This window comes from Blennius ocellaris, assembly GCF_963422515.1.
Source record: "Blennius ocellaris genome assembly, chromosome: 19".
Taxonomy (NCBI): Eukaryota; Metazoa; Chordata; class Actinopteri; order Blenniiformes; family Blenniidae; genus Blennius; species Blennius ocellaris.
The window spans coordinates 5,883,091-5,909,658 of NC_137668.1; the positions used below are offsets into that span (position 1 = coordinate 5,883,091).

The 26,568-nt window shown below is 42.9% G+C and overlaps 2 protein-coding genes across 2 annotated transcripts in view; both read right to left on the reverse strand.

The window, feature by feature from the left end:
• The window catches only part of LOC308143741 (uncharacterized protein), a 3,227-nt gene extending 181 nt beyond the window's left edge, over positions 1-3,046 (reverse strand). The window contains exons 1-5 of the mRNA XM_080514647.1: positions 3,008-3,046; positions 2,324-2,502; positions 1,345-1,659; positions 897-1,238; positions 1-703 (exon numbers count right to left, since the gene is read on the reverse strand). The exon at positions 1-703 is cut by the window's left edge and continues 181 nt beyond it. Of these exons, the coding sequence (XP_080370773.1) occupies positions 573-703; positions 897-1,238; positions 1,345-1,659; positions 2,324-2,390 (855 nt within the window). The 5' untranslated portion in view covers positions 2,391-2,502; positions 3,008-3,046 and the 3' untranslated portion in view covers positions 1-572. The remainder of the gene's footprint in view (positions 704-896; positions 1,239-1,344; positions 1,660-2,323; positions 2,503-3,007) is intronic.
• A 4,717-nt stretch (positions 3,047-7,763) lies between these two features.
• LOC308144318 (plexin-B2-like) overlaps positions 7,764-26,568 on the reverse strand; it is a gene marked incomplete at its 5' end in the record, with an annotated part of 40,239 nt that continues 21,434 nt past the window's right edge. The window contains 17 exon segments of the mRNA XM_080515408.1: positions 7,764-7,893; positions 8,263-8,337; positions 9,240-9,315; positions 9,485-9,549; positions 11,351-11,498; positions 13,408-13,522; positions 13,525-13,567; positions 13,982-14,120; positions 14,436-14,524; positions 17,159-17,259; positions 18,162-18,336; positions 20,359-20,505; positions 21,069-21,135; positions 23,675-23,856; positions 24,694-24,923; positions 25,202-25,302; positions 26,307-26,440. Coding sequence (XP_080371534.1) covers positions 7,783-7,893; positions 8,263-8,337; positions 9,240-9,315; positions 9,485-9,549; positions 11,351-11,498; positions 13,408-13,522; positions 13,525-13,567; positions 13,982-14,120; positions 14,436-14,524; positions 17,159-17,259; positions 18,162-18,336; positions 20,359-20,505; positions 21,069-21,135; positions 23,675-23,856; positions 24,694-24,923; positions 25,202-25,302; positions 26,307-26,440 — 1,998 coding nt within the window. The 3' untranslated portion in view covers positions 7,764-7,782.

Genomic DNA, 26,568 nt, shown 5'->3' on the forward strand with positions numbered 1-26,568 from the left:
TCCTTCTTAGCCACGAGTCCAGCATGTTGTTAAACGTCATCAAGCGCGCGCCCGTAAACGTCCCATGCTGCATTCATGCAGACTCGGAAATTCCAATATCGGTTGTAAAAATCCGATACCGATATTTCCAAATGTTACATTTTTAAGTCAATATCGGCCAATATCGGCAGGCCGATATTATCGGACATCCCTACAATCAAACAATACTTCATAAGTAGTTGTAGTTCACCCTCCAGCTTCAGCACAGATACAAGGAGAAATGATGAAGGACAGTATAATTGGACCATGGAGAGAGAAGACACATGCAGACATGATCAGAACCCGACTGAAACTGAACAGAATGAGAACAGAACCTGAGAAGAATCTCAAGTTGACGAGCTGCAGAAGGTTTCAGGCTCATGGCTGGAAAACAACATGTGCTGTCAGTGAGACTGAAGAGAAGAAGTGATGAAGAGGATGTTCTGCTGTCATTCACACCCTGAGAGGATTTAAACAACAGTTGGTCTTCACCAGCAGTGAAGACAACCGGTGGCTCTGAACCAGCAGCAGGACGCCGACACTTTTGAAGAACTTTAGCACAAATACCAACAAACAGACAGAACAGACAGTGCAACGGTCAGAGCTGTGTTCTTGTTCTCTCCAGCCTTGTTCTCTCTGGCCTTGTTCTCTCTGGCCTTGTTCTCTCCAGCTTTAGTCTTGTCCACTGTGGGAAAACAGAATCATGGTGAGGAGCAGTCACAGGCGGAGGTCTTCAGTCAGGTCTCTTATTGTGAATCCTGATGTGACTCTGAGCTTTTCAGCTCTTCAGTAAAGCTCCAGATGATAAACAGAACAAGCTGCTCCACAGTGAAGGGAGAGCAAAGCAGCAGACTTTAGTCAAACAGAATCACACTCACCAACGATCAGGGTGATGTTTGCAATTAACATCTCTTTAGTCATTGTTTTCGGGGCAATTCGACACTCATAGGTTCTACTGTCATCTTTGGTCAGATTCTTTAGGATCAAACTGAAGTTTCCTGTCTTCAGCTCTGGGTCCTGCAGCTCCACCCGGCCTGTGTAGCTGTCCAGCTGATAGTCTGGGACCGGCTGCCCACCCCGGTGGAGGTAGACATACTCGTGCACATCCTTCTGCTGTAGTTTGGTGTGACTCCATTTTACTAGTGATACTGAACTGGTGTTTGGAGAATGACATGGCAGAATGACGCTCTGTCCTCTCTCAGCTCTGATGTCCTGATGGTCTGGAAAAAAACCCCAAAACAAACCATCACGCAGAAAGCTTAGAGAAATGCATGTCATTCAAAAGGAAAAAACACACAGGCCAATACCTGTAACTGATCGACTCACCAACAATCAGGGTGACGGTGCCGATGGGCTTACTGTCAAGGGCGGCTCTCTTCCTGCGGGATGTTTTTTTCCGGTTGACTCGAGCCTCATAGGTGGCGCTGTCGGCAGTGGTTACGTTGTTCAGGAAACAACTGAAGGTTCCATTCTTCAGGTCCGGGTCCTGGCAGTCAGGTACAAGAGACTGACCCCGTTGCATCAGGACATTTCCCTGGGGCTTGTCTATCCTTATCCCTTTTAAGATCGACACCCAACTGATGTTTGGTTGTTGACATCTTAGGAGGACCCTCTGTCCTCTCTCAGCTCTGACCTGAAGGTCTGAAAAAACCAAACAGTCACATAGAAAGCTTAGAGAAATTCATCTCATTCAAAAGGATAAAACACACAGGCCAATGCCTGTAACTGAACACACACACACACACACACACACACACACACACACACACACACACACACACACACACACACACACACACACACACACACACACACACACACACACACACACACACACACACACACACACACACACACACACACACACACACACACACACACACACCTTGGCCCTGAATAAATCATGGTCATGAACAAGTAAAAACTTGTGTTCGTGTTTTCAAAAGCTCTGTGAGTCGGCACGTTTCCGTGCTAACATGCTATCATGCTAACAACGTGCGTTGCGTTGGCCCCAGCTTTGCCAAGTGTCCAACAAAAACAAAAACTTCTGATTTCACTTTCAAACAAAAGATTTACAAACTATGTCACATCGAGGAGTGTCTTCATTGTTTCTTGATCACAGCATTCAGAGCATTCAAAGCATTCAGAGCATTCTTAGCAGCTAAGTCAAGCGCACCGATCGGAGCTAGCTCAACACACGCTGATCTCTTATGACCGACAAATGAGAATAAAGTCATAGTTTCTTCAGAAGTATGTCTCAGATATTTTTCTGACCAAATGTTTGTGAGAATGAGCTGAAACTCACCAGCTGAAGGGAAGAGGATAAGGAGCAGAACCAGGCCAAATACCGGGGCAGCTATGGTCGACGCCATTTTAGTGTCGATATGCTTCGTCGGCGAGTTTTATATCTGCCACTGGTCCGGAAGCCCACAGCTTACGGAAGCACCTTACGTATTGTTTGTACAGATCTTCCGTACAGCTACGCTGCAGTTCAACAAGCAAACATGACATCAGGCTGACACAGGCTAATTCCAGTCGACTGATTCAGAACGTTGTCGTCTCAGACAGAATGCCGTGTAGCAAGTCGGACTGACTTAAACTGACAGAAATCAGTTTACCAGGTTAGAAATGGTACAAAACAAATCTTGTTCATATTCAAGCCTTCTATAGTTCTTCACTCAGCTCGGTGTCTCAGGATGCTGGATCTGATCCCAGACTGGGAATCAGGTTTCACCTGGGCAGGTGAGCAGTCCACCACAGGACAAACACATTTACAGTCACCAATAATCTTAACACATTTATTGGAGAACTGGAAATACAACACAAAAGAACCTCAAGCCCAACACGGTACGGAAGCAAAGGCTGCAAGGCTGCTAATCACGACACCACGTTGCCACTGCATTCAGAATCCATCACCACAGTACCAGTAAACCTGGAGACCTCTTCAGGGTCCAGATGATCCACAAATATCAACACAGGTTCAACTTACAGGCAGTTCAGAGAAGAAGTCCCAGCCAGCAGGGAGACAGAGAATAGAGTGATACAGTTGGAGGAAATGCAAAGTATATAGCTCAGCTGGGTGTGAGCGCGTCAGTCAGGAAAAACCACTTCTGTTTCCTCATTCAAACTCGCCATTAATCTCTGAACGTCTGAGTTGTCTTACTTTTCAGTGGAAATATACTCACATTCACACTTGTAAGAAAAATGGATTTGCCAAGGTTGCCAATGTTGCCATGTTTTTGATGAAACCAAAAATACTAAATGGAAAGAACCTGAAGTTCAACAGAGTCTTGAACCCAAGGGCTTTTCGCACTATAAGACAAGACTTTTAATTACAACAGTACTATCGCCTCATTCACAACCACTGCTCTTGGCCTGATGGGCAGATTGATGAATTGATAGATGGACTGATGGACGGACGCTATTCAGGGACAATGCCTCGATGTCCACTACCAAACTGCAACTGCAATCCTAAACTAAACTGTGTCTTCACTGCAGCGTTGAGAAGATTGTGTCAGGGACTAGGCTGAGGATCGCCCTTAAATAGTGGGCGGGTCACATGTCCTGGCCGGTCCTGTCAGTTCCACACCTGTCGCCAGTCTGCAGTCATTGCCATGTCAGCTATATATGTCCTGTCTGTGTGTTTGACTATTATTGGTCTGTTGATGTCTGGTCCGTCCTGATCACTGTCTGGAGTCCAGGTCGGCCGTGCACCCTACGTTGAGGAGCAACCTGCATCTCATGTCGGTCTGTGCTGTCTATTGTAAATAAAGACTTGGATAAACGCACCCTGCCTCAGAGTCCTGCTATTGGATCCTGTCTGATACCCATGACAGAACAGACCAACCACCCTTATGGACCCAGCAGACTCTGATCACCAGCTTCTAGGAGCAGATTGGGAGGCAGGGAAGCCGCCTCACTCAACATGATGAGCAGTTGGCTGGAATAACGGCGGGTCTCCAGGACCTTTCATACCAACACACTTCAGTGGAGACTCAGTTGAACCAACTCACCGGTCAGCTCCAGCCACACACTACTTTGATACCACAGAGATTCCAGCCTGGGTGAAGATAGAAATTAAGGAAATAGAACTTCCATTAGGTCTTTACCTTTATTCATCACAAGCTAAAATACTTGGAAAACGCACACAGAATCTATATGGGAAAACTTAAAATGTTCTCCTGGGAGGTGTGACCTGGGATTCAAACACTGGATGGAGACAGGATTAAGCAAAACAAAAGATCTCTATGATGAAGGCACGCTGATGTCATTTACATAATTAAAAGATAAATTGGAGCGACCTGGGAAACCTCCTTTTAAGTACCTGCAACTGAGTATCTACCATTGAACAAGTGATGGAGAATCACTCACAGGGCAAAGATGCAAACTTCTACAGTATAAATGGTTGTTTAGGACTTATATCACACTGCACCACTTTAATCAAAATATTCCTGATTGTTGCATTAAATGTATGGAAGAAGTTGGTGCACCCTTGCATTGTATGTGGAGTTGTAGAAAACTAAAGATATTCTGGAAACAGGCTCTTGATTTAATCTCTAAGCTGATAGAAAGGGTTGCCCCAGTTGAGGCCAAAATATGTTTGTTGCACATATACCCTGAAGATTTCCCCCCAGTGACTGCAAAGGAACATAAACCAATGAATTTCTGTCTGTTACAAGCTAAATGTGTAACTGACTTAAAATGGAAGGACACCCAGTGACCCACCTCTGGTCAGTAGATTACAGTACAGAGTTGTCATCTAATTTAGCACTGGAACAATGGACTTCCATGGCAAAAGGAAAAGTTGAGGAAAAGTTGAGGATGTGGTCTTCATGAATAACCTTAATGTACAAATACCTGGATCTGGACAAGGACAGACGCCACCGCCTTGATGACCTTGAAACGGCTCATTACTAGTTCCATGGCTGGAGTATCAGCATTGAATCAGAAATAAAGATGAAAAGATGACTGAATTATGGACTTGTAATACATTGGCTGTGTATCTGTGTGCATTATTTTTATTAAATGTTTGTATTGAGATGTATTTACGCCAATGCACATAGTGGTATCTTTATCAACACTTTGTTTACCACAGATCCTACTGATGGTGGGTTGGGAGGTAAAGGGGCTGAGTGTTGTATTGTTGTGTTTGTGAATGTATGTTTTTTTTTAATGGAAAAACAATAAAGAAATTGTGAGAAAAAATGTGGTGTTGTGAGTGTAAAACACATTGATGGTTGGACTCAATGTGAAAATTGTGAGACTTCGTCAGAGGTTGCGTCGGCGTCCGTCTGAACTTTGATGTGTCGGGTCTGACAGACACACAAGTCCTGCAGTGACATCACTATAACTCATTAAACTGTAGGTTCCCTGCTGTAATTAAGTCTACCTGATGGACGACAAAACCCAGTTACAATACAACTGCTTTGCTATATTTGGAATTTCATCGATTTCCATTTTTCCTTGTACCATAGTCCATTTATTGTCTGTGCATTCTTTGCTGTATCGTAGAGATGGGCAAATGAAGCTTCAAAGCAGATTCATGAACCACTTTCTATATTTTCTGACTCCACCAGGTGGCACTCTTGGTTTGAAGATAGAGGCTGAAAGACTGTCAATGAAGTGTGTTTTCAAACATTTATTGAACAGACAGTGCCATCTAGTGGCTTCAAAACATATAGAAAGTGCTTCATGAATCTGCTTTGAAGCTTCATTTGCCCATCTCTACTGTATTGGAACAAATTGAAATCACCTTTATCAGTAAAAACATGAAAAGAACCCAACTAATGCAGAGCAGAAACGTCACTCATCAAAATATGAGACAGTACTTGTTGTGAGCAGGAAATAGGACAACCTTTTCCTCAGTCCTCTGCTAGTTTCTCCTGAGGTTCCTTCAATGTAATTTAATTCACTGGAATAAGTGTTTTTTTCTAATGTGCCTGTTGTTTAGAATCCAGATGTTAGTTAGTAAACTCTACAGCACTTTGATTGTGAAAATACATTTTAGTGTTATATAGCTGTATTTAACAGATGTAGCCCACTGTACTCCGAAGGCCGTCGTGACACTTAAAATATTGTTTTAATACGTGTGGTTTCCTCTGTAACATTTGCTGAAAATGGTTTTCTATAGATACTGCAGTGTATTTACCACAGCTAATAAGAGGACTGTACATTGTAATAATTTCAGACAAATCACAAGTCTGAAAATAATGAAGCTGCTAAAGGAGAAAGCTAAACTTTGTGGGATGTGACTGTTATTCATGCATTATTGGTGAGGTCGAGTGTTTGATTGAAGCAAATCGATAAAGGGAAAGAAACATGAAAAAAGTCTCAACAACTGCACAAACATCTTTTTTTTTCCTCTTATGTTTTTCTTTTACTTGTCCCAGGACTCATTGCATCAGATTATACAGTGAGAATACAGTATTTTAATGTGTTTTACAAAGATTTATATGCCATAGGAAACAAGAAATACAAATAATAACTACACAGCTGTGAGAAAGGTAATTTGTCGAGTATAGATGGTCATTTATCATACACACTGTGGAACCACTTAGAAACACAGGGCAAGAAATTAACACTATTGGAACAATGTTTGTGCTCTATTTAATCTACACCAGGATACCCGTTTGACTCCAGAGTAATTAAAGATCAAATCACATTGACCACTGGTTTACGTTGAATCATTATGGCTCTTTGCCTTCGCCTCCAAAGTACTTCTAAGCGCACACCACAGACAGCCAAAGGAAATACACACATCAAAGCTGCAATTGGACAAGAAGATCTGAAATGTCTATTGGCACACAAATGGCCTCAGCAGGGCATCCACTATAATTAGTTCAGAACATGCCATTTACATCGCTCCTGTGTCTTTGCCACTAGTGTGAACTCTTAACAGTTCCATAGCAGAGGTGACAAATCTGAAAACAGTCATTAACTGAAATGCTTTAAAAAAAAACTTCCAAAATGTCCTGTGTGTTACCTGAAGTGGAATGTTTCATGACACTGCACAATAAAGGGAGACAGACTGTGATTATCTATTTCCACCAACACAAAAGTGAATCCAGCTTGAAGCAGATTAGAGTCAAAAGCTGAGAATTGAACTCAAATGTTTCTGAACCTACAGATGACCCGTCAGTCACATGAGCCTGGACATTGCTAGACTAACAAGTGACACTTTGATCTCTGTCATAAAGCTCCAGTGTGTTTACTGGGATTGGGGGGGGGGGGGGGTTAAAATGACAGAAAGCGGGCGGGAAAACACGATCCACACCACAAGATGATCCATTTAAAAAGTTTTTTCCCCTTATAAAGCATAAAAAAATATATGTAATACAACTCATAAAGCCTTTTCTAAACAGAGATAAATTGAACGCCTGATTGTCTCCTTTGCCAGTGCTCCACGGAGAGGCGTCATTCTCACAGCGAGGTATGCCGCACTGTATTGTGGGAAAAATATTCAGCGAAGCCTGAGTGAGTGTGCAGACCTTTAAGGTTTGGAAAGTGAGCTTCAAGGCGTACCTACGAAGGTGTAACCCATCGTTTTCTTCCCCTCTTTTCACCCTCTAGCTGCATTTCATTAGTTTCTGTTACTTCACAGAAAGGACAAGTTGTACAATAAACCTGCTCACGTGAGTTCCTTTTCACATTTCCACATTTTGTTTTACGTCAAAAAGACATGACCCCCTGTAGTCACTGGCGAAACCCCTCTTCCCCCCCCACCCACCCACCCCTCCCCCTCTCCTTCTCCCTCTGCTCAGTGGGTTACAGATCGGTGGCTGAGGTTTCCAGGGCGGCTGCTATCTGCTGCAGCCGCAGGGTCAGTTCAGTCCGTTCCCTCTGGCCGGCTGGGTCCTTGTCCAGAGACCCAACGATCTGCAAGCGGGACAAAAGGTGAGAGGAGCAGAAATGGAGGAGGAGAGGAGAGTAAAACAATGCGCAAGAGGGAGGAAGAGCAAGAAGTGGGCAGAGGACGGTGGAGATGTTATGTCAGAGGGAAGCGAAGAGACGAGGAGGAACCGCTTATATTGTTATTGATTGTGAGCCCACATAGGGGGGACTGACGGCCCCGTCTGTTTATCCAACTTGTTCATTTGGTTTTTGTTTATCCCCCCTTTCTGTGACCTCAAGTGGTCAAGGTCAACATGTCAAGAGTGAAGAGAGGAGGAAAAAAAGAAAAGCAGTCATATAGCGGGCACTAGTGCCTCCTTTGGGTGCGACGGGAAGGAGAAGAGGGCTTCTTACCCCGTCATAGTGTTTGCTGGCGAACTGGTAAAGCTGATGGAGAGCCACTTGTGGGTTCAGTTCGTCTGTGTGAGACTGCAAAACATCAACGGCAATTTAAAAGGGGAAATACGCGTCGTCGGTAAGCAATGAAACTCCACGGGGCTGAGAATGAACTGCATGTGAAGAATGTCTCTCTGCTGACAGCGGCAGCAGAGAGACATTTTAAAAACAAACTTAACCACTGCGAGAATTGTGCAAATCACACACGAATTTCGGTTTTCACAAAATCTGTTATCACTATATGATAGAAAACTCAATTAGACACCCTCACTGTAAAATACTGTTACTATGAATAAATGCGTCTCTGTGCAGAGAGGACAGTGACACAGTGATCCTCGCTCTCCCGTACACTAAGCAGAGGGGGAGAGAAATGACTCCTTTAAAATATATATATTTTTTTTTTACACATTCCAAAAAAATGCCTAAGATTAAACTATGTGCACTTATTTATCTGTTCTTCTGTTATTTCACCAACAATTCTGCTCAACCAGTGTTGCAAAATGCATCTTTCTTCGATATAAAACGTACATGGAGGAGTCGCTGCACCCAGTGGCGCCACACACACACTTTGTTTCCCCTCTCATCTTTTTGTTTTCGTTTTCATTATGTGCTGTAAAGACTCTAACCTAAAATGTAAAAGAACTGGAAAAAGAAGACACTTGTTACACAATACTTGTGTCCTTATCTGGAAAAAGTCTCCCAATCATCTGTAATATCTTCCATCCCTCTCTGCCGACAACACAGGCAATAATGGAATTACATCATCTGGGCTGTTGTTTGCTTCCCTCAGGTTCAACATTTAATTAGAGACATATTTCCGACTGTACACCACATAAACCAGGTAGACCACAGACCCCGCCACAGACTGGAGGGTTGTGATGCACCTTAATAGGAAGGTAAACTGAATGGCAGAGAAAATAAAGGGTCTTTTTTACCCGTGAGATTTCTGCTAGATGGTTGTTCATGTCCTGGTCACTGACGGGGAGCATCTGCCTGATGGCCTCGTAGTAACTGTGAACACACACACACACACACACACACACGCACACACACACACACACACGCACACACACACACACACACACACACAGAGCAGTTATACTAATCGCTGCATGATGTCAGCTGGTGAAACATTATTTTGACTCAAGTAAACCCGTTGGAAGTCACTGGCAGTACTCACTCATCCACCATCGTCTTGTAGACGGAGATCTCCACTGCGTAGAGTAGTTTGTTACTTGGCGAGTCCTGCAGATGAGAAATTACAGTTTTTTTCCAAGTCTTTACACGCACGGGTTCTTTTTTTCAAAATATAATCACAATTATCCAAACACCACACTCAATTTGCATAATCCCTAGATTGTTTGCAAAATGACACTTCAGTCAAAACATATACACATATTTGTGAAAATGCTCTTAGTTTTCATTTAACCAACACAGTCCTCAATGATCAGACACTGTTGCAGCCAGTTTCACACTGCTGGGAGAAATAAAAAACACATTTATAAAAAAACTAATTTTAGGAAATAGCATGTGCTAGATGTTTGGCCAGACGTTGTTATAGATAGATAGATAGATAGATAGATAGATAGATAGATAGATAGATAGATAGATAGATAGATAGATAGATAGATAGATAGATAGATAGATAGATAGATAGATAGATAGATAGATAGATAGATAGATAGATAGATAGATAGATAGATAGATAGATAGATAGATAGATAGATAATTACTTTATTCATCCCCGAAGGGAAATTGTTTTGTTGCAGCAATCTGGTACATATGAATATTATAAAATACAATAGAATAGAAACAAAAGTAAAAAATAAAAAAATAAAAATATCTGGGTATAAGACATAAAATAAAGCACAGAACAGAACATGGGCACGTAGAAATAAGCAGGAGATAAAAGCAAGATAAATAAATAGTAAGGTGCAGTGGCAGAGCCATTAGAAGTAGGCATTATATAATAATAATAACAATAATACGGATAACAGTGTGAAATAGTGTATAATACTCGTGTATAGTACTACTAATAATGGTAGCAATAATATAACAATAACAATATGGTAGCAATAAAATAACAATAACAATATATATATATATATATATATATATATATATATATATATCTCAGTAATAATAATAATAGTAATAATAATAATAATAATAATAATAATAATAATACCAATAGTATACTTATAATAATAATAATAATACCAATGCTAATAGTGTACTTGCACATGTATACATATATGTATGTGTACATGCAATATGCCATATGTAAGGCATAATTTGGATATCAAAAAAAAAAAGACAAACCCACAACATTGTTCATGAGTAGTTGAGATCCAGGGAGAATGTACACAAATAAACTTACCAGGCGCTGCACAACACCGATGCTGCAGACTGAATATTTCATGTGTTTATTTCAATACAGTATTTCTTATCATAACCAGTTACAGTAATCAACCAACAATGAAATCAATGAAACAAATAAAATCTGTAGACAAATAAAAATGACTGCATGAAGTACATACACTTGACCTGAGTGCTGCGGTTTCAAATCAGTGTGTTTCCACCCCTGGTGGATGTGATTCTGCAGTTTGTTCATTAGTGTGCTCGTTGGGCTTTGTAACGACAAGGAAGTGACGTCACAACCCTGATGTGTGTCTGAGGTGTGAGAATGTGTGTCGAGTTTTATAAATCACTGTGTAATGTTTTGCAAAAAGGGTGAAGCAGACATTGTGTGTAATGTTCTGTGCACATCTGTGGAGGTGTTTTGCTCCTTGGAGTAGAATTTCGCAAATTGTGTGCAAATTTTTATTTTAGCGTGTAAACAATTGTAAAAAACTGTAAAACTGTAATGTCCAGCAAGTGAGAACGACGGACGTTCAGACACAGCCGCCTCTGACGTGCCTCTTCTCTCTACGTTTCACCTCCCATTTAAACAGCTTTGATCTCATCTTGTTCATCTTCACCCCCCCCACCCCCCACCCCCACCCCCACCCCCACCCTCCTCCTCCATTCACTCCATCCCACTCACCCGGCTGAGCTTGTGCTCGCTCTTGCTGCAGGCGTCCAGGAAAGTCTGGGCGATGACATAGAGCGAGGCGTCCACCACTTCAGAGACGTGGACGTCAAAGACGAAGCGGGGATTCCTGAGGACGTTCGCCCAGAAACGCAGCAGGAGGCTGTACGGGCGAGGCGGGGGAAACAACTCAGTCATGGTATTATTACTATTATTACTATTATTACTGGACGAGCTCGTCAGCCAGATTACAGGTATGAATTCATTTGAGTCGGAGAAGTCTTCCACGTACTTAAATCGCTTTTAGCTGTTAGCATCGCATGCTAACAAGTTGGTTCAAATGAGCTGAAATTTGGAGGGTGGCCTCGTGGTGGCGCTGCGATCGAGAATCACTAGCTAATGGCATGGTTTCCACGTACTTTTGAACCCGCCGCGGCCTCGCTCGGCAGCAGGGGGCGGCAGGTGGCAGGCACAATAAAATTTCCGCGGGAATTTTCTAGTTACTATTATTACTGGACGAGCTCGTCAGCCAGATTACAGGTATGAATTCATTTGAGTCGGAGAAGTCTTCCACGTGTGAGAACGGCTGAGGGGCAGTGGAGGTCATTGCAGGGTAATACCGGGTTTTCTTTACGACGTTAAACGCAGACGACATAACGTAACGCCCCAGTGCTCCTGCTAATTTTTCCCGTCTGAATGGGGGAACACACACACACTGCAATATGTTGTGTTCCAACCTCGCCTCAGCTTCGTAAAGTCAAAGCAACGCCCAAAATGCGGCGTTTTCCAAAAATCTCTCCTCCGAGATCGGAGCGAAGGTTCGCCGTCTGAGGCCGGGAACGCACAGCGTTGGTAAAACCCACACTGGTTGGGTAAACTCTCCCGGGAGGGCTGCGGTCACAACACAGTGGAAGCACCAAAATAGCAATGTTACGATAAATCATGGAATTTTATGAGGCACTTGTCGTGGCTCCGTTTAATCAGATTTTAAACTCCCCCTGAACTACATGTCAGATTTAAACGTCTATAGCTAACATCTACTTTTTCACATCATAAGGATATAATTACTGATTAATCATCTGCCACGTTTTGTTTCTGGTTCATTGCCATGATTCTGAATGTGTATTTTATCACTAACGGCTGTTGGGATCCATCAGCAAAATAATAACAAGCACATCTGTTCTGTTGCTACTTTAATGTTTTACTTTACATTCAGTATGAAACTATATTATGTTTCTAATACGCTTACAATAAATTCAGCTCTAAAAATGGTTGTTTAATTCAAATATTTGGTTGTTTACACTGCCGGGGGCTCCCCAGAGGAAGGCCGTCCTACAATGGTCTTTTTCACACTAAGAAATACTTTTAAATATGCCGGTGACTCTGGAGATCCAATCATCCATCATCCCGACTGACTAATGAAGGAGGCAGAGTGCAGACTGGACCCTCGTCCAACACACCGAGGTTATATAGACCAGTCTTTTTTTATTTCTTACTTTTTTATGTTTGTGTGAAAAATAAAGATGAAAGGACCCAGGGAGACAAGCTGTTCTCATTGAATTGCTCTGATGAAAGAGAAAACAACATTTGGTGTATGAAGATAAATTGTTAAAACGCTACTGGCAGCAGTGTGAAAAAATCTAATCACTGTGATGATTTGAAGGAAGAGCTGATGTGTTGAATGCAACTAAAAATGTCAGAAAATGATGAATTAAAAAATGGCAATGGAGGAAAACGCACTAATCACTTAGTGTTTGTGCAGGTATTTTAAATGTTAAAATCCAAATTGGTATTTAACATGAAAAACAATCCAATATCTCATTAAAATGGCTAACAGTTGCAAAACAGCTCATAAAAATACACATACATTGGTTTTTCTTCATTAGTCGTCCCGTCAGTCATCACATAAAAGGTTTGGTTGTTCCTGATTAAAGACTCACTGACACTCATTTCTTGTGGAAATAGACCTGAAATGGGGGATTCCGTTTCTAAGTGAGTTTTGATTTTGCCTAAACTCACTTCTGCCTTAACTTCTCCATAAAGAATAGAGCAGCATCGTCATGTGATGGTACCTGCGGGTCTTCCAGATACGAACGGTCTCCTCGTCCACGCGCTTGTGTTTCTGCACTTGCTCGTCCAGGAGGTCAAAGAAATACTTGACAGGCGGCGGGACGGCTGCCCCGGGCGCAGCACGCTGCGGAAGAAGTCGTTCACCAACGGCTGCAGCGTTCTCTGAAACAGGGCCGCAGACAGTGTGAGCCGGGGCAGAGCTGTGTGCACACTCGCCCAGTGTCCACAAAAAGCTTTTATTACCACTATTTTAAAGTCTATTTGTGTTCCTAGAGCTATGATGGCTTTAAAAGAACGACTCGAAAATGAGCTGTCAACAAGATGACGACTCAAACACGGGATTGCATCGGTCCTGTATCATTTATACCTGCATTATTGTTTCTGCTGTAACTTAATATGGATTAAAGCACAATTTTAACAATCATTTCTAAATTATATCTTTTTGATTAGTTTCACACATTTCCAAAGATTTCATATTAAAAGGGCATTTAATTTTTATTTCCAGTAAGTCTTTGACCAAAGCCAAACATGAAAAGACTGGGGGGGGTTAATGAATGAATGAAATGAATGCAGGACCTTGACAGACAGGAGTCTCATCAGATGGATCTCCGTCATCGCCTTGTTCTTCACGCTTCCCCGTCTCGACTTGGTCTCTTCCAGTTGGTCTGCTGGCCTCACCAAGTGAAACACTCTGCCGTCTTCTGACAGAGCGTTCCTGGTGAAGACAAACAAGTCACTTCAGACGGTCTGCTAATAATCCTGCTTGTTATTTATTCATGCACATCATATTCAGATGATGACAAATTTGAGGGCAACGGAATTTAAATGCGGAGGAAATATCTGCGAAGGTTGCACAATTTCAAAGCGAGCTCTACATAAAACATGTTGAATGAGAGTGGGGAGATCGACTAAAGCCCTGGAGAAACAAACAAACAAACAAACAAAAAAGGCATTATGTCCTTTGAGTATGATGAGTGTTGGTTTGGGTGTAAAACGTGTGTTACTGTTAATGAGTACATTATGAGGACACATACGCTCTTCATGGTTTTCCTGGTTCTTGTCCTGGTTCTGTTGTGTGTGGGGCGCTCTGGACAAAACCAGTGTGGCGTTATCTCGCACCTGAAACACACACACACACACACACACACACACACACACACACACACACACACACACACACACACACACACACACACACACACACACACACACACACACACACACACACACACACACACACACACACACACACACACACACACACACACACACACACACACACACTTTATTGTCATAGCAACAAGTATAACAAAAATTCTTTTTAAGCTTGAGGAAGAGAGATGTGAGGAGAGGAGAGGAGAGGAGAGGAGAGGAGATGAGAGGAGAGGAGAGGAGAGGAGGAGAGGAGAGGAGGAGAGGAGGGGAGAGGAGAGGAGAGGAGAGGAGAGGAGGAGATGAGAGGAGAGGAGAGGAGAGGGGAGGGGAGGGGAGGGGAGAGGAGAGGAGAGGAGAGGAGAGGAGAGGAGAGGAGAGGAGGAGAGGAGAGGAGAGGAGAGGAGGGGAGAGGAGATGAGATGAGAGGAGATGAGAGGAGAGGAGAGGAGAGGAGAGGAGATGAGAGGAGAGGAGAGGAGAGGAGAGGAGATGAGAGGAGAGGAGAGGAGATGAGAGGAGAGGAGAGGAGAGGAGAGGAGATGAGAGGAGAGGAGAGGAGAGGAGAGGAGAGGAGATGAGAGGAGATGAGAGGAGAGGAGAGGAGAGGAGAGGAGGAGAGGAGGAGAGGAGAGGAGGAGAGGAGGGGAGAGGAGAGGAGAGGAGAGGAGAGGAGGAGATGAGAGGAGAGGAGAGGAGGAGAGGAGGAGAGGAGGAGAGGAGGAGAGGAGAGGAGATGAGAGGAGAGGAGAGGAGAGGAGAGGAGAGGAGAGGAGAGGAGAGGAGAGGAGGAGAGGAGAGGAGAGGAGAGGAGGGGAGAGGAGATGAGATGAGAGGAGATGAGAGGAGAGGAGAGGAGAGGAGAGGAGATGAGAGGAGAGGAGAGGAGAGGAGAGGAGAGGAGATGAGAGGAGAGGAGAGGAGATGAGAGGAGAGGAGAGGAGAGGAGAGGAGATGAGAGGAGAGGAGAGGAGAGGAGAGGAGAGGAGATGAGAGGAGATGAGAGGAGAGGAGAGGAGAGGAGAGGAGGAGAGGAGGAGAGGAGAGGAGGAGAGGAGGGGAGAGGAGAGGAGAGGAGAGGAGAGGAGGAGATGAGAGGAGAGGAGAGGAGGAGAGGAGGAGAGGAGGAGAGGAGGAGAGGAGAGGAGAGGAGAGGGGAGGGGAGGGGAGGGGAGAGGAGAGGAGGAGAGGAGAGGAGAGGAGAGGAGGGGAGAGGAGAGGAGAGGAGAGGAGATGAGAGGAGAGGGGAGGAGAGGAGAGGAGGGGAGAGGAGAGGAGAGAAAGGCAGATTTCAAACTGTTATAACACAACCGTTATAACATCTACAACCAGGAGTCTGGACGTCTGTGGGAATCAGAATGTAGATAAGGTTTGTTTTCAGTCAGGACGACTTCGACTTCCTCTCGTCTTTGAGTGTCTCTGGTTTTCATGCTGCTCCAAATCGGTGGCCATTTTTAGCGTTCCAGCCGAGCGCTGCAATTCTCTCAGTTGGTTTCCATTCCGTGTCAACGTTCTAAAGTCACGTCTTGCTTACTCTTGAGTTCGTTCATCAAAGCGTTCAAAGCTCAGCACGATCCCTCAGTGACGGTTGGCCGCCTTCCCAATGCATCTGCTAGCCTCTTCACAACTTTGTGATCGATCAGGGAGCCGCCAGCTCCCATCAGCAGCATACCCGCTATCATGAATCCAGTTATGTAGAAGTAGAGATGGGCAAATGAAGCTTCAAAGCAGATTCATGAAGCACTTTCTATATGTTTTGAAGCCACTAGATGGCACTGTCTGTTCAATAAATGTTTGAAAACACACTTCATTGACAGTCTTTCAGCCTCTATCTTCAAACCAAGAGTGCCACCTGGTGGAGTCAGAAAATATAGAAAGTGGTTCATGAATCTGCTTTGAAGCTTCATTTGCCCATCTCTATGTAGAAGTCTTCCATGTCCTCGATGGAGAGAATGGACAAACAAAGGATCCTCCGGCTGTCCCAGGAGTCGACCATGTATCCAGCAGCAAACGTCTCATCGGTACATGTAGGCTCTCCTTTGTCTGATCGTCTTGTCTTGTCGTAAAGAAATGGTCCATTGCATTGAAAGACCAGCTGATCAATTCCATGATTGTGGTTTGGTTCGGATGGGGATGTGAAGAGAGGCTCCTGTTAGATTCTGACATGAGACAGTATGAGACCAGGAGACACACAGCCAGGAATGTAGGGCGGCGAGGCTGTCGTCTCCCGAGGACATATCCAGTCCGAGTCAATAAATACTGTAGTTTACACTCATAAAGGACACATTCCATTAATACCTGATGATACGTTTAGTATGGAGAAGTCTCTGCTAGAAAATATCACATGTGAAGCAGCTGACCAGGCAGTGCATGAGGCTCCACAACACTCAATTTTTAATTTCTGAAGAGAAACTATGATTGTAACAAGGGAAACAAAAAACCCATTACTGCATTTATAGGCTATATCTAAAGACCCACCATGTTTATATTTATTCACATTTTGTATAAATTATCATACTATTGTAACGTTTTGCTCCGAGGAGTCCAGCGATACACGGATCCTCTTTGCTCTTGTCAGGTGCAGAACCTGACAGTACTCACGTCGTAGTGTGCCAGAGTGTTGATGCGTCTCCACCTTCCTTCCTTCCTGGAAGTCCGGTCCAGATCTGACAGAATCTGGCCTGTGGACCCAGAGAGCCACTCTGTGGCGAAGGCGGGAGGAGAAGGTCCTTTTAGAGGAGGGCCTCACAGAGCTGGGAACACATGGCGCTCTACCAAACCTCCAGAACTCCTCCAACACACAAGCTTTGTCACAAACCAAGTCCTTATTCGTCTTTGACATTCTTGTGTTTTTTTCACTGAATAGAATTTAAAAACTCCTTTATAGCGACTGTAACTGTCTTAACTGTGACACTGAGGGTTATGCACTATTTTATCATTTCAATGTGTCTTTCTGACACTGTCAAGGACTTTAGTTGAAAAGTGGAGTTCATAGCTTTTCCTTCCACCTCTGAATTTTTCATAAGAAATTCTAAGTGAAATTGTTCGGAGAGACAAAGCACAGAAATGCTCCCGAGGCTGTCATCATTTGGCTTCAATCAACATTTTTTAAGAGGTTTTAGTGACACATTTGAGTTAATTTGGGCTGGAAAAAGTGACCGAAGTCTTTTTTTTTTATTAATTCAAAATGGTAATACGCACCCCAACATATTCTGAACACCTCAGCTCAACATCGTCTCTGACTTAATGTACCAGTATAACCAGATACAGAGGTTGTGGTTCTGATTCACCCTGAAAGGAGGAGGATTCCCCGCTTATCTAAAATGTATAAAGAACTGGAATGTACAGCATGCGTTTGAATATGAAGTGTCTTCGATGTTAGAAAATGTCTCCAGAGCTTTAGCCTTTCAGGTCAGTCCCCAAGGTTCCCGCCTATAGCAGCGAGCAAAACCTTGTTAAGCAATGAAGAATTCTTTTCTTGAAGAAAGACAAACGCCTTTCTAATTCCCGTTGAAACTGGGGTGAGAAGAAGCCTACGTGTTGACATCTAAACCACAAGTTGTAAGTGTTCCATTAGTCATTATTCACCCAGTCATGGACTCACCCAGAGTGACGCTGTCGACCCGGGGCCGCAGGGAATATGGCAGCTTCCTGTACACTTGCTCAATGATTTTCTCTTTCACTTGTGAGACGGTGTCACAGTCCAGCACCTTGACGGGCGTGACGTCCGGGACGTCCGGGACGTCTGGACCCTCGCCTCCAACCAGCACCTGCAAAGTCTGACCAACACACGTGCAGAAAAACAACACCGGCTGAAGAGACTGCGTGGAAATGTCAGGTACAATCCACATGTCGTCTGTTCATGCTTTCCCATCTGAAAGGGAGCGACTCTGGTAGTCGAACCGGTTTTTAGAGAATTTTCCAGTGTGTATTCCTCCAAATGCTCAGCTGTTTCACTTTCAGCAGTAAATCTGTCTCATGTAGATTCGAGGTATTTCACAAGGGAAAAAAAAGACAAATCATTGTATTTTAAAATCCAAGTGAAACGCAGCTCCCGGCTTTCACACATGTCGAAAGTGAAACTCACCCTAGAGAAGCGAAGCTAACATGGAGCATGTATGAACTTGATTTTGACGTGGAGCTGTACCATTTAAAGACAAACCATCAGAGTACAAATTCCAAAATAATACAAAACCAGGTGTATTTACTCTACACAACCTAGTATTTTCTCTGCACAAATGGCTGGAGCACATGGATGAACTGGTCCCCGCCTCCCCCTCCTCTTCTCAATGAGCTTCACTTGACATATCAGAGCACTCAGAGCGTGAAGCCATCAGAAGTGACTTTGTGTATTTCGATCACAGAAGGCGATCCATCACAGCAGGACACGTGTAATCCACACTAAGGCTGCGTCTCAATTCTCCCCCATAGCCCTTCGTCATACCCCTACCCCTTTGAAAGGCACGTTCAGGAGAGTCTGAGGGGTGTCTCATTTCACTACTGTGCAGAGGTGGAGGGGTGAGGGGAAGGGCTATTCACCCCTCTAAACGAAGAGTTTACAGATGCACACTTTAAACAGAGGGGTAGGAGGAAATGGCGCCAAAGGACTCGCATTTCACAGATATACGCTTCTAAAGTTATATAAACCTGTTGTGTTTTATACTCGTAAGAACAGCAGTAACGCTGCCGTATGTAGCTTCCGTGTGTATTTGTTTGGTAGAGACCGTGTTTATAACATTTTATTATTACACTCTATAGTTCCAAAGTCTTCTAATATGGTGTTTTGAAAACAGGGACCCAGAGCAAACAAGGAAGCTCCTCCGCTTTCACATGGTGAATGAGGAAATATTTCTGAAGTCCAAATACAGCGCTAAAACTGAAGTAATCCATGTCTCCGTCTATTTCTTCGCCTTGATGTGGAAACAAAGCAGCCAAGCTGCTGCAACACGTTGAATTTAGGACGGCAGGACGACGCTCCTGCTGGAAAATCAACAAACATCCGTGGCTCAGCTCTGCTGGTGTAACGGCGCCGTATTATGACATCACAACTGTGAGACGGAGCGAGAGGGGCGGGGCTGAGCAGAGGGAGAGGGGGGTCCCAAATCTAAGGGCTGAAACTTTTACCCCTTTCGCTTTGCCCTCGTTTTGGAGGCGGAGGGCAAAGGGGTAGGCGTAGGGCTAAGGAGTAGGCAGAGGGCTAAGGGGTAGGTGGAGGAGTAACGGGTAGGCGGAGGGCTAAGGGGTAGGCGTAGGGCTAAGGGGTAGGCATAGGGCTAAGGGGTAGGCGTAGGGCTAAGGGGTAGGCGGAGGGCAAAGGGGTAGGCGTAGGGCTAAGGGGTAGGCGGAGGAGTAACGGGTAGGCAGAGGGCTAAGGGGTAGGCGGAGGGCTAAGGGGTAGGCGGAGGGCTAAGGGGTAGGCAGAGGGCTAAGGGGTAGGTGAAGGAGTACACAATAGAATTGGGATTGGCCCTAAACTGATCATTGTCCTGGACAGCGCCATTCCCCATGGGTCTTTTTATTTGTGCCGACTTCAACAGGAAACAGCTGTGTCCCACATTACTTCCATTATTGAAACACGATGCCCCAAATGAGACGCAGGGGCTTTTCCTGACTCCTGACAGCCCAAACGAATACAGGGCAGGAGCAGGCTGCAAGGTGGAGGAGAGGCGCTGGAGGTGGCTTGTACTCTAGTCCTTGTGGTGACTTGTAGTACTGTCAGGTTTCACGTTTCACTGCTATATTGGAATGTGTTTTCTGTGTGGCTTTTTGATGCCCGAGACCATTGAAAGTGAGAATCCCACCAGGACAGAGAACTCTACGTCGTCACCCAGCAGGCCAGCGTCGTTGAGGGTGTACTTGGCTTTCTGCACTCTGGCGTCCACAGGCCCTTTCTCCACCTGCTGCTTGATGGCTCGGAACAGCTTGTACAAGGGCTCGCCTGCAGAGTCCTGTGACGAAGGACACACACACACACACACACACACACACACACACACACACACACACACACACACACACACACACACACACACACACACACACTGTTGTGATTGGAAGCTATAGAAGGCAAATTAATTCACTCTGTCAACACAAGTACACATGGGAGAAATGGAGAAATCCATAAATAAACCTCATAGTTTAATGATCAACCTTGTAATTATACACATGTCCTCCTTTAGTAATAGTGTGCATTCACTGCTGATCCCATTTGGAAATAAATCCCACCAGGGCGGCTTCAGACTAAAATGTGTTCAATGTGTGAAAGACATAAACAGACAAACAATTCATGCAGCAGAGTCTCTTTTTTATCCAACTAATAGTAAATACATCCCTGGATATTACATTTACGACGAAACACGATCAAGCATAGAATAGCATTAAGTTATTTTGTATTCAGCATTCAAAAATAGCCCCAAAAATATATATTCGTTGACTTAATTGGTGGATTATATTAACTGGAGCTCTTAGATTACGTTTGGATGCACTTGAAGTGATCAAATTCCTTTGTTACCTTCAAAAACGGATGAAGGCAGACAGACATCCAGTTGCACAGCATCCGTTCCACCACCGTCTGTGACCTGAAAAACACATTCAATGAAAGTTAAAGCTTTTAATATCACAAACTGCTGGATGTCTTGAAATGCTCTGCAGGAACTCCATGCGAGATGGAAACAAACTGGGGAAAAAGAAAAACAACACACGACGCCATTCAAATTATGAATAGTGGTCATTACTTGGACTTGATGTTGACACAATCATTATGGTGGCAAAAGGGGCAAAAAACAAACAAACAACAAACAAACAAAATCATAAAAATGGGAGATTTTCTAGTTCTGGCTATTTGTTGAACCAAATTAGTCATTTGGGTGTTTATGGACCCTAATCATACAAAGAAGTGATGAAACAGTGCTGGGGGTATGTAGAAAATATGGTGCAATTAACATTTGGGGAAAAATTTGGGGTTCAGCAAGTTTCTAGAAATCAATGCGCAGTCATTTCATGTCAATCTAAACTGCATTTTGCCAATAAAGCCTGAAATTGTTCACACTACATAATTCCTGAGACTTTTAAACTGCTTAAATAGCAAAAGATCCTCAATGTAAGAAAGTTGTCAAATCAAAAAAAGAGGAGCAACTGTGCACGAGGATTGAGAATGAAAAGGTTTAAACATGACAAAGAACACACTGACTGGAACTTTTCAATAAATGAACTGCTGTTTTTAATGGGGATCACATTGTTTGAATGAATTTGCTGAAAATGACATGAGGGATGGAAAATGACACGTTTTTTTTTGGACATTTCAAAATGTCGAAATTCAAAATTCCAGCTTGTTCATGAAACATATGACATTAAATGTAAATTATTCATAATGTATATTTTCTTTTTTGTACTCATGCAGCCCCCTCGAGGTCGAATTTGGCCGTTTTCTGGCCGATGGACTAAAATGAGCTGGACACCCCGAATATATACAGTAGAAAATACCCACTAATGTTCTTTAGATTGAAAATCTCCACAGAACAATCATTTTGTGCACAACCCTGGAAAGCCTTTGTGGAAGTAGAACAGAATCGCAATGAGCAACAAGATAAGAAGGGATATGATGAAGAGAAACAGCAAAATAGTCATGAGACGGGGAGAACTGGCAGGAAACAGAGAGAAATGTTCTCTCAAAAAAACACTTCCAAATATAAGATATTACCAACTGCAGGCATCCATCGGCAATGAGAAGCACAGTGTTTTTAATGTTTGTCTTGATTGATGTAGTTTCTGTTGCGTCGTCACATGAATGGTTTTGCACAAAAGTTGTTTTTCATCATATTAATCTGGCAAAAATTAAGTCAAAAAAACAGTTTGATCAAGAGACTGTAATAACACTTTTAACCTCTCCTCGCTGCATTTTCTCAGAGTTTCCTCTTGAAAACCTATTGCAACTGAAATCATGCATGAAAAACATGCCGTCGGACATCAGGGAGACAAAAGCAGAAACAAGTTCGTCACTTGTTCTATTGGCACATTTTTCTTTCTCCTGTAATTTTGTAGAAGCATATTTAGTGATTTTTATTATCAGGAAGTAATGAAAAAAAAAAAAACCCAAACAAACAAGTGATTTTAAACAGAAACAAGCCCCAGTGTCTTGTTCCACGCTTGTTGCAGTAGTATGTCTATTGTACTTTTATTCTACACCCCCCCCCCCCCCCCCCATCATAGTTTAATTTCCTTGTATTTCATCTTACTGTATACTTTGCTTAGAACTTATTATACTTTATTATAGTTTGTGATTTTTATCTTATTTTTTTATTTTAGTCCTATTTTATTTGACCTATTATTACTTTCTACTGTAAATACTTTTGGCCCTTGGAGTTCTTGATAGTCATTGTATATCAGATTCCTCTACTCTTTTCTAACTGTTTGCACATTTCTTGTCTTTCCTACTCAAGAGTCCTTAAGAGCAGAATGGAACAAGTACATTTCTCCTCTGTGAGATCAATAAAGGCTTATCTTATCCTATCCTATCCTATCTTATCTTATCTTATCTTATCTTATCTTATCTTATCTTATCTTATCTTATCTTATCTTATCTTATCTTATCTTATCTTATCTTATCTTATCTTATCTTATCTTATCTTATCTTATCTTATCTTATCCTATCCTATCCTATCCTATCCTATCCTATCCTATCCTATCCTATCCTATCCTATCTTATCTTATCTTATCTTATCTTATCTTATCTTATCTTATCTTATCTTATCTTATCTTATCTTATCTTATCTTATCTTATCTTATCTTATCTTATCTTATCCTATCCTATCCTATCCTATCTTATCTTATCTTATCCTATCCTATCCTATCTTATCTTATCTTATCCTATCCTATCCTATCCTATCCTATCCTATCCTATCCTATCCTATCCTATCCTATCCTATCCTATCCTATCTTATCTTATCTTATCTTATCCTATCCTATCCTATCTCATCTCATCCTATCCTATCCTATCCTATCCTATCTTATCTTATCTTATCTTATCTTATCTTATCTTATCTTATCTTATTAGTTCAGTCTTTTATCTCTTATCTTTACTTCAAATCACCAATCTGGGCCAGGTCGGTGCTGCCTGACCTGCGCAGCATCATTCTGGGGTTCTTGTGGTGGACGTAGTCCTCCATCAGCTCCAGCAGCAGCGTCCTCATGACGTCGGTGTAGTATTCCAGGTTGCCGTGCAGCGCCACGGTCAGCAGGGAGGCAAAGCGCACCTTGGCCCTGGTGCTGAAGCCACGACTGCGCTCCAGGGTGTGGATGAACTGCAAACAAACACCACAAAGACGTGGGCACGATACATTATTCACACTGATGAAGCTCACACAGCCAGTAAATTCACTTTAATATGCTTGTAAATGATCAAAAGAACAACGCTTGTGATAATAACTTACTTGAGACGTTAAGTGCAAGTCGATCGTACCTTTATATTACCAGTATCAGAAAAAAAAAGGTCTAACAGAAACAAAATGAACAATGAATTCCTGCATTAGAGGAGGACTGCTAGTGGCTCAGTGCCTCAAGATTCCACCGCAAATGTGTTGACGGCTTTATATCTGAGAAACTTTACCGCTAATGCTCAGAGACAACACAGTTTACACAAAGCTGCCAGTTTGATGAGCTGAGAAAAAAAAAATCTGCTGGCGACAATTTAAAAGAACAATCTGAATTATAAAACGCCCTCTCATCATGAAAATACCAAATAGGGAGATATCTCATAAAAGTATAATTATCATATTCTCATTCCAGTCTAGAGACTTTAAGAGTCAATGTCAAGGCCTAATGAAGCTGCTCTGACGGCCCCAAAACATGACGACGTTACCTAATCATGGTTTTCTTTGCCACAAATCCTAAATACGTTCCCTTAAAATATGAGAATATTTCACAAGACCAGTTGTTTTTCTTTCTATTTTTTTAACCGTAGGCCAAAATGATCCCAATTAAAACAGATTATATGGAAAAAGATTGTGTGATATTGTTATTTCATTATTATCTTTAGGATAACTTGTGTTTAATGGGAGACTCCAGGAGCACAGCAAGACGTTGAGTTGAACGCAGCGCCTTCACAGCCACGTCGCCACGTCAACATGCAGCGTAGTTACATTGATGAGGAACGTCTTGGAGGTCAGCAGGCTGGAGAACCGGTCGAGGGCCTGAGTCACGGAGGCTCTCCGAGCCTCGGGGACGTCCAGCTCCCCGGTGATCGTCGCTCGGTTGGCTTCGTCCTTGGAAGGGAGGAAAAACACTCGTTGTGTGTAGGTCTTGTAGTCCAGGAAGGGGATCCTGCCGTCACTCAGGTGGCCGGTTCGGTCCACCATCTCCATCATCAGGTCTGCAGCACAGAGACACCTGATCAGAACCAACTCCTCCTCCTCTGACAAAGCAGCTCTTGTCACTTCAACCGTAACGTTGCACAGAGCAGAAAGCATTTCCAATCAATGATTTCCAGGGAGAAATATTGGTTTCTATCAGTCACTGCAGAATCTTAACATAACATAACTCCCTGCAGGACTTCATTACTTTCAAGCCTTTTAGAAACATGGATTTTTTTTGAGGGACATTGGCAATATGGAGGAATTGTTGTTTTTTGCACATCTGCACTGTGGGTACCTGTGAATTCCTTCTTGTAGCGGTCTCGTATGCTCTCCTCCAGATTCTCCAGCTGGTGTTTCACCTTCTCGTACTCCCTCTCTGCCTGTTGACTCTTCCTCCTGAACAAAAAAAAACAACACGCGTGAAAAACACCAGAGGAGATGGAGACGTCACTTTTTCTTTTTCAAATTCTATCCAATGTGTTTTTGTTCCTTTATTGTTATAGACTATAAGCTTGATGTGAGAGAAAATAATCAGATGGCTTGGCTACAAATCGTTTCTCACACTTCCAGATTATCCATATAATCGGTGCAGCTCCCTGTACTTGGAACATGCCAGGAAGAGACTGGAAGCCCACTGAGTTTTTATCCTCAAATGCTTTTAAATCTAAACTGAGAGCATTTGAGACTGCCTCAGTTATTTGGAACTGTTTTTTTTATGTAATTGTCAATGTAATTCTATGTAACTTTGCTGCCTTTTGGCCAGGACTCCATAGGAAAAGTGTTTTTTTTTTATCTCAATGGGATTTTTCCTGGTTAAATAAAGGTTAAATGAAATTTAAAAAAAAATTCTATTTAACATCGCATCAATTACTGAAGGCAATTGTGCCAACAAAACACCACAAAATAATGAATTTGTAGTTGTGGAACAGTCTGGATTATGCTTTAAAATGTTTCCGTTCAATCACAACTTTAAAAAAAACCTTTAAGACCAATGTCATAGAAAACTATATTGCTCTGGAATAAACACCAGGAATATTAATAATATGACCAATGACAGTAATAATAACAACTAAATATAGTATAGAAATACTAATGGGAAATATAAGTGTAATTGTTGGTGTATCGCATAAACTGTGTACAGCTATAATATGATATGATGTGTAGACATGTGTATTTGTAATATATTGTGTATACTTGTATACATGAAATGTATCATTACGTTTCAGCCTGAACCTATGGATGAAAAATTACTCTTGCTTATTTTATTTTGTTGACCATTGACTGAAGAAATAACGATTTTAAAAAAAAGCCTCCATATGGATGGTGTGATGTGATTCTTCCCACCGAAGCAGGGACGGAGGAGGATCCTTCATCTGTAACAGAGTTGATCTGAGACTCGCCTGTAGCAGGAGACGCAGACGACGACGATGAGCATGATGGGCACAATGACAGCAGGGATGATGATGTGGAGGGGCAAATCACTCTTCTCGTAATACACTGAGCCGACCACCCACTCCCCTTTCCCGAACTTTATCTGTGGAGAAACACAGGAGTACAGTGTCTTACTATGCACTTCCTCATTTCAGCCCCAGATATAGACTCTGGTTGGCGTCACTCTGGAGGGTCGGACAAATGCTGAGAGGGACTGAGTCTGACGCTTTC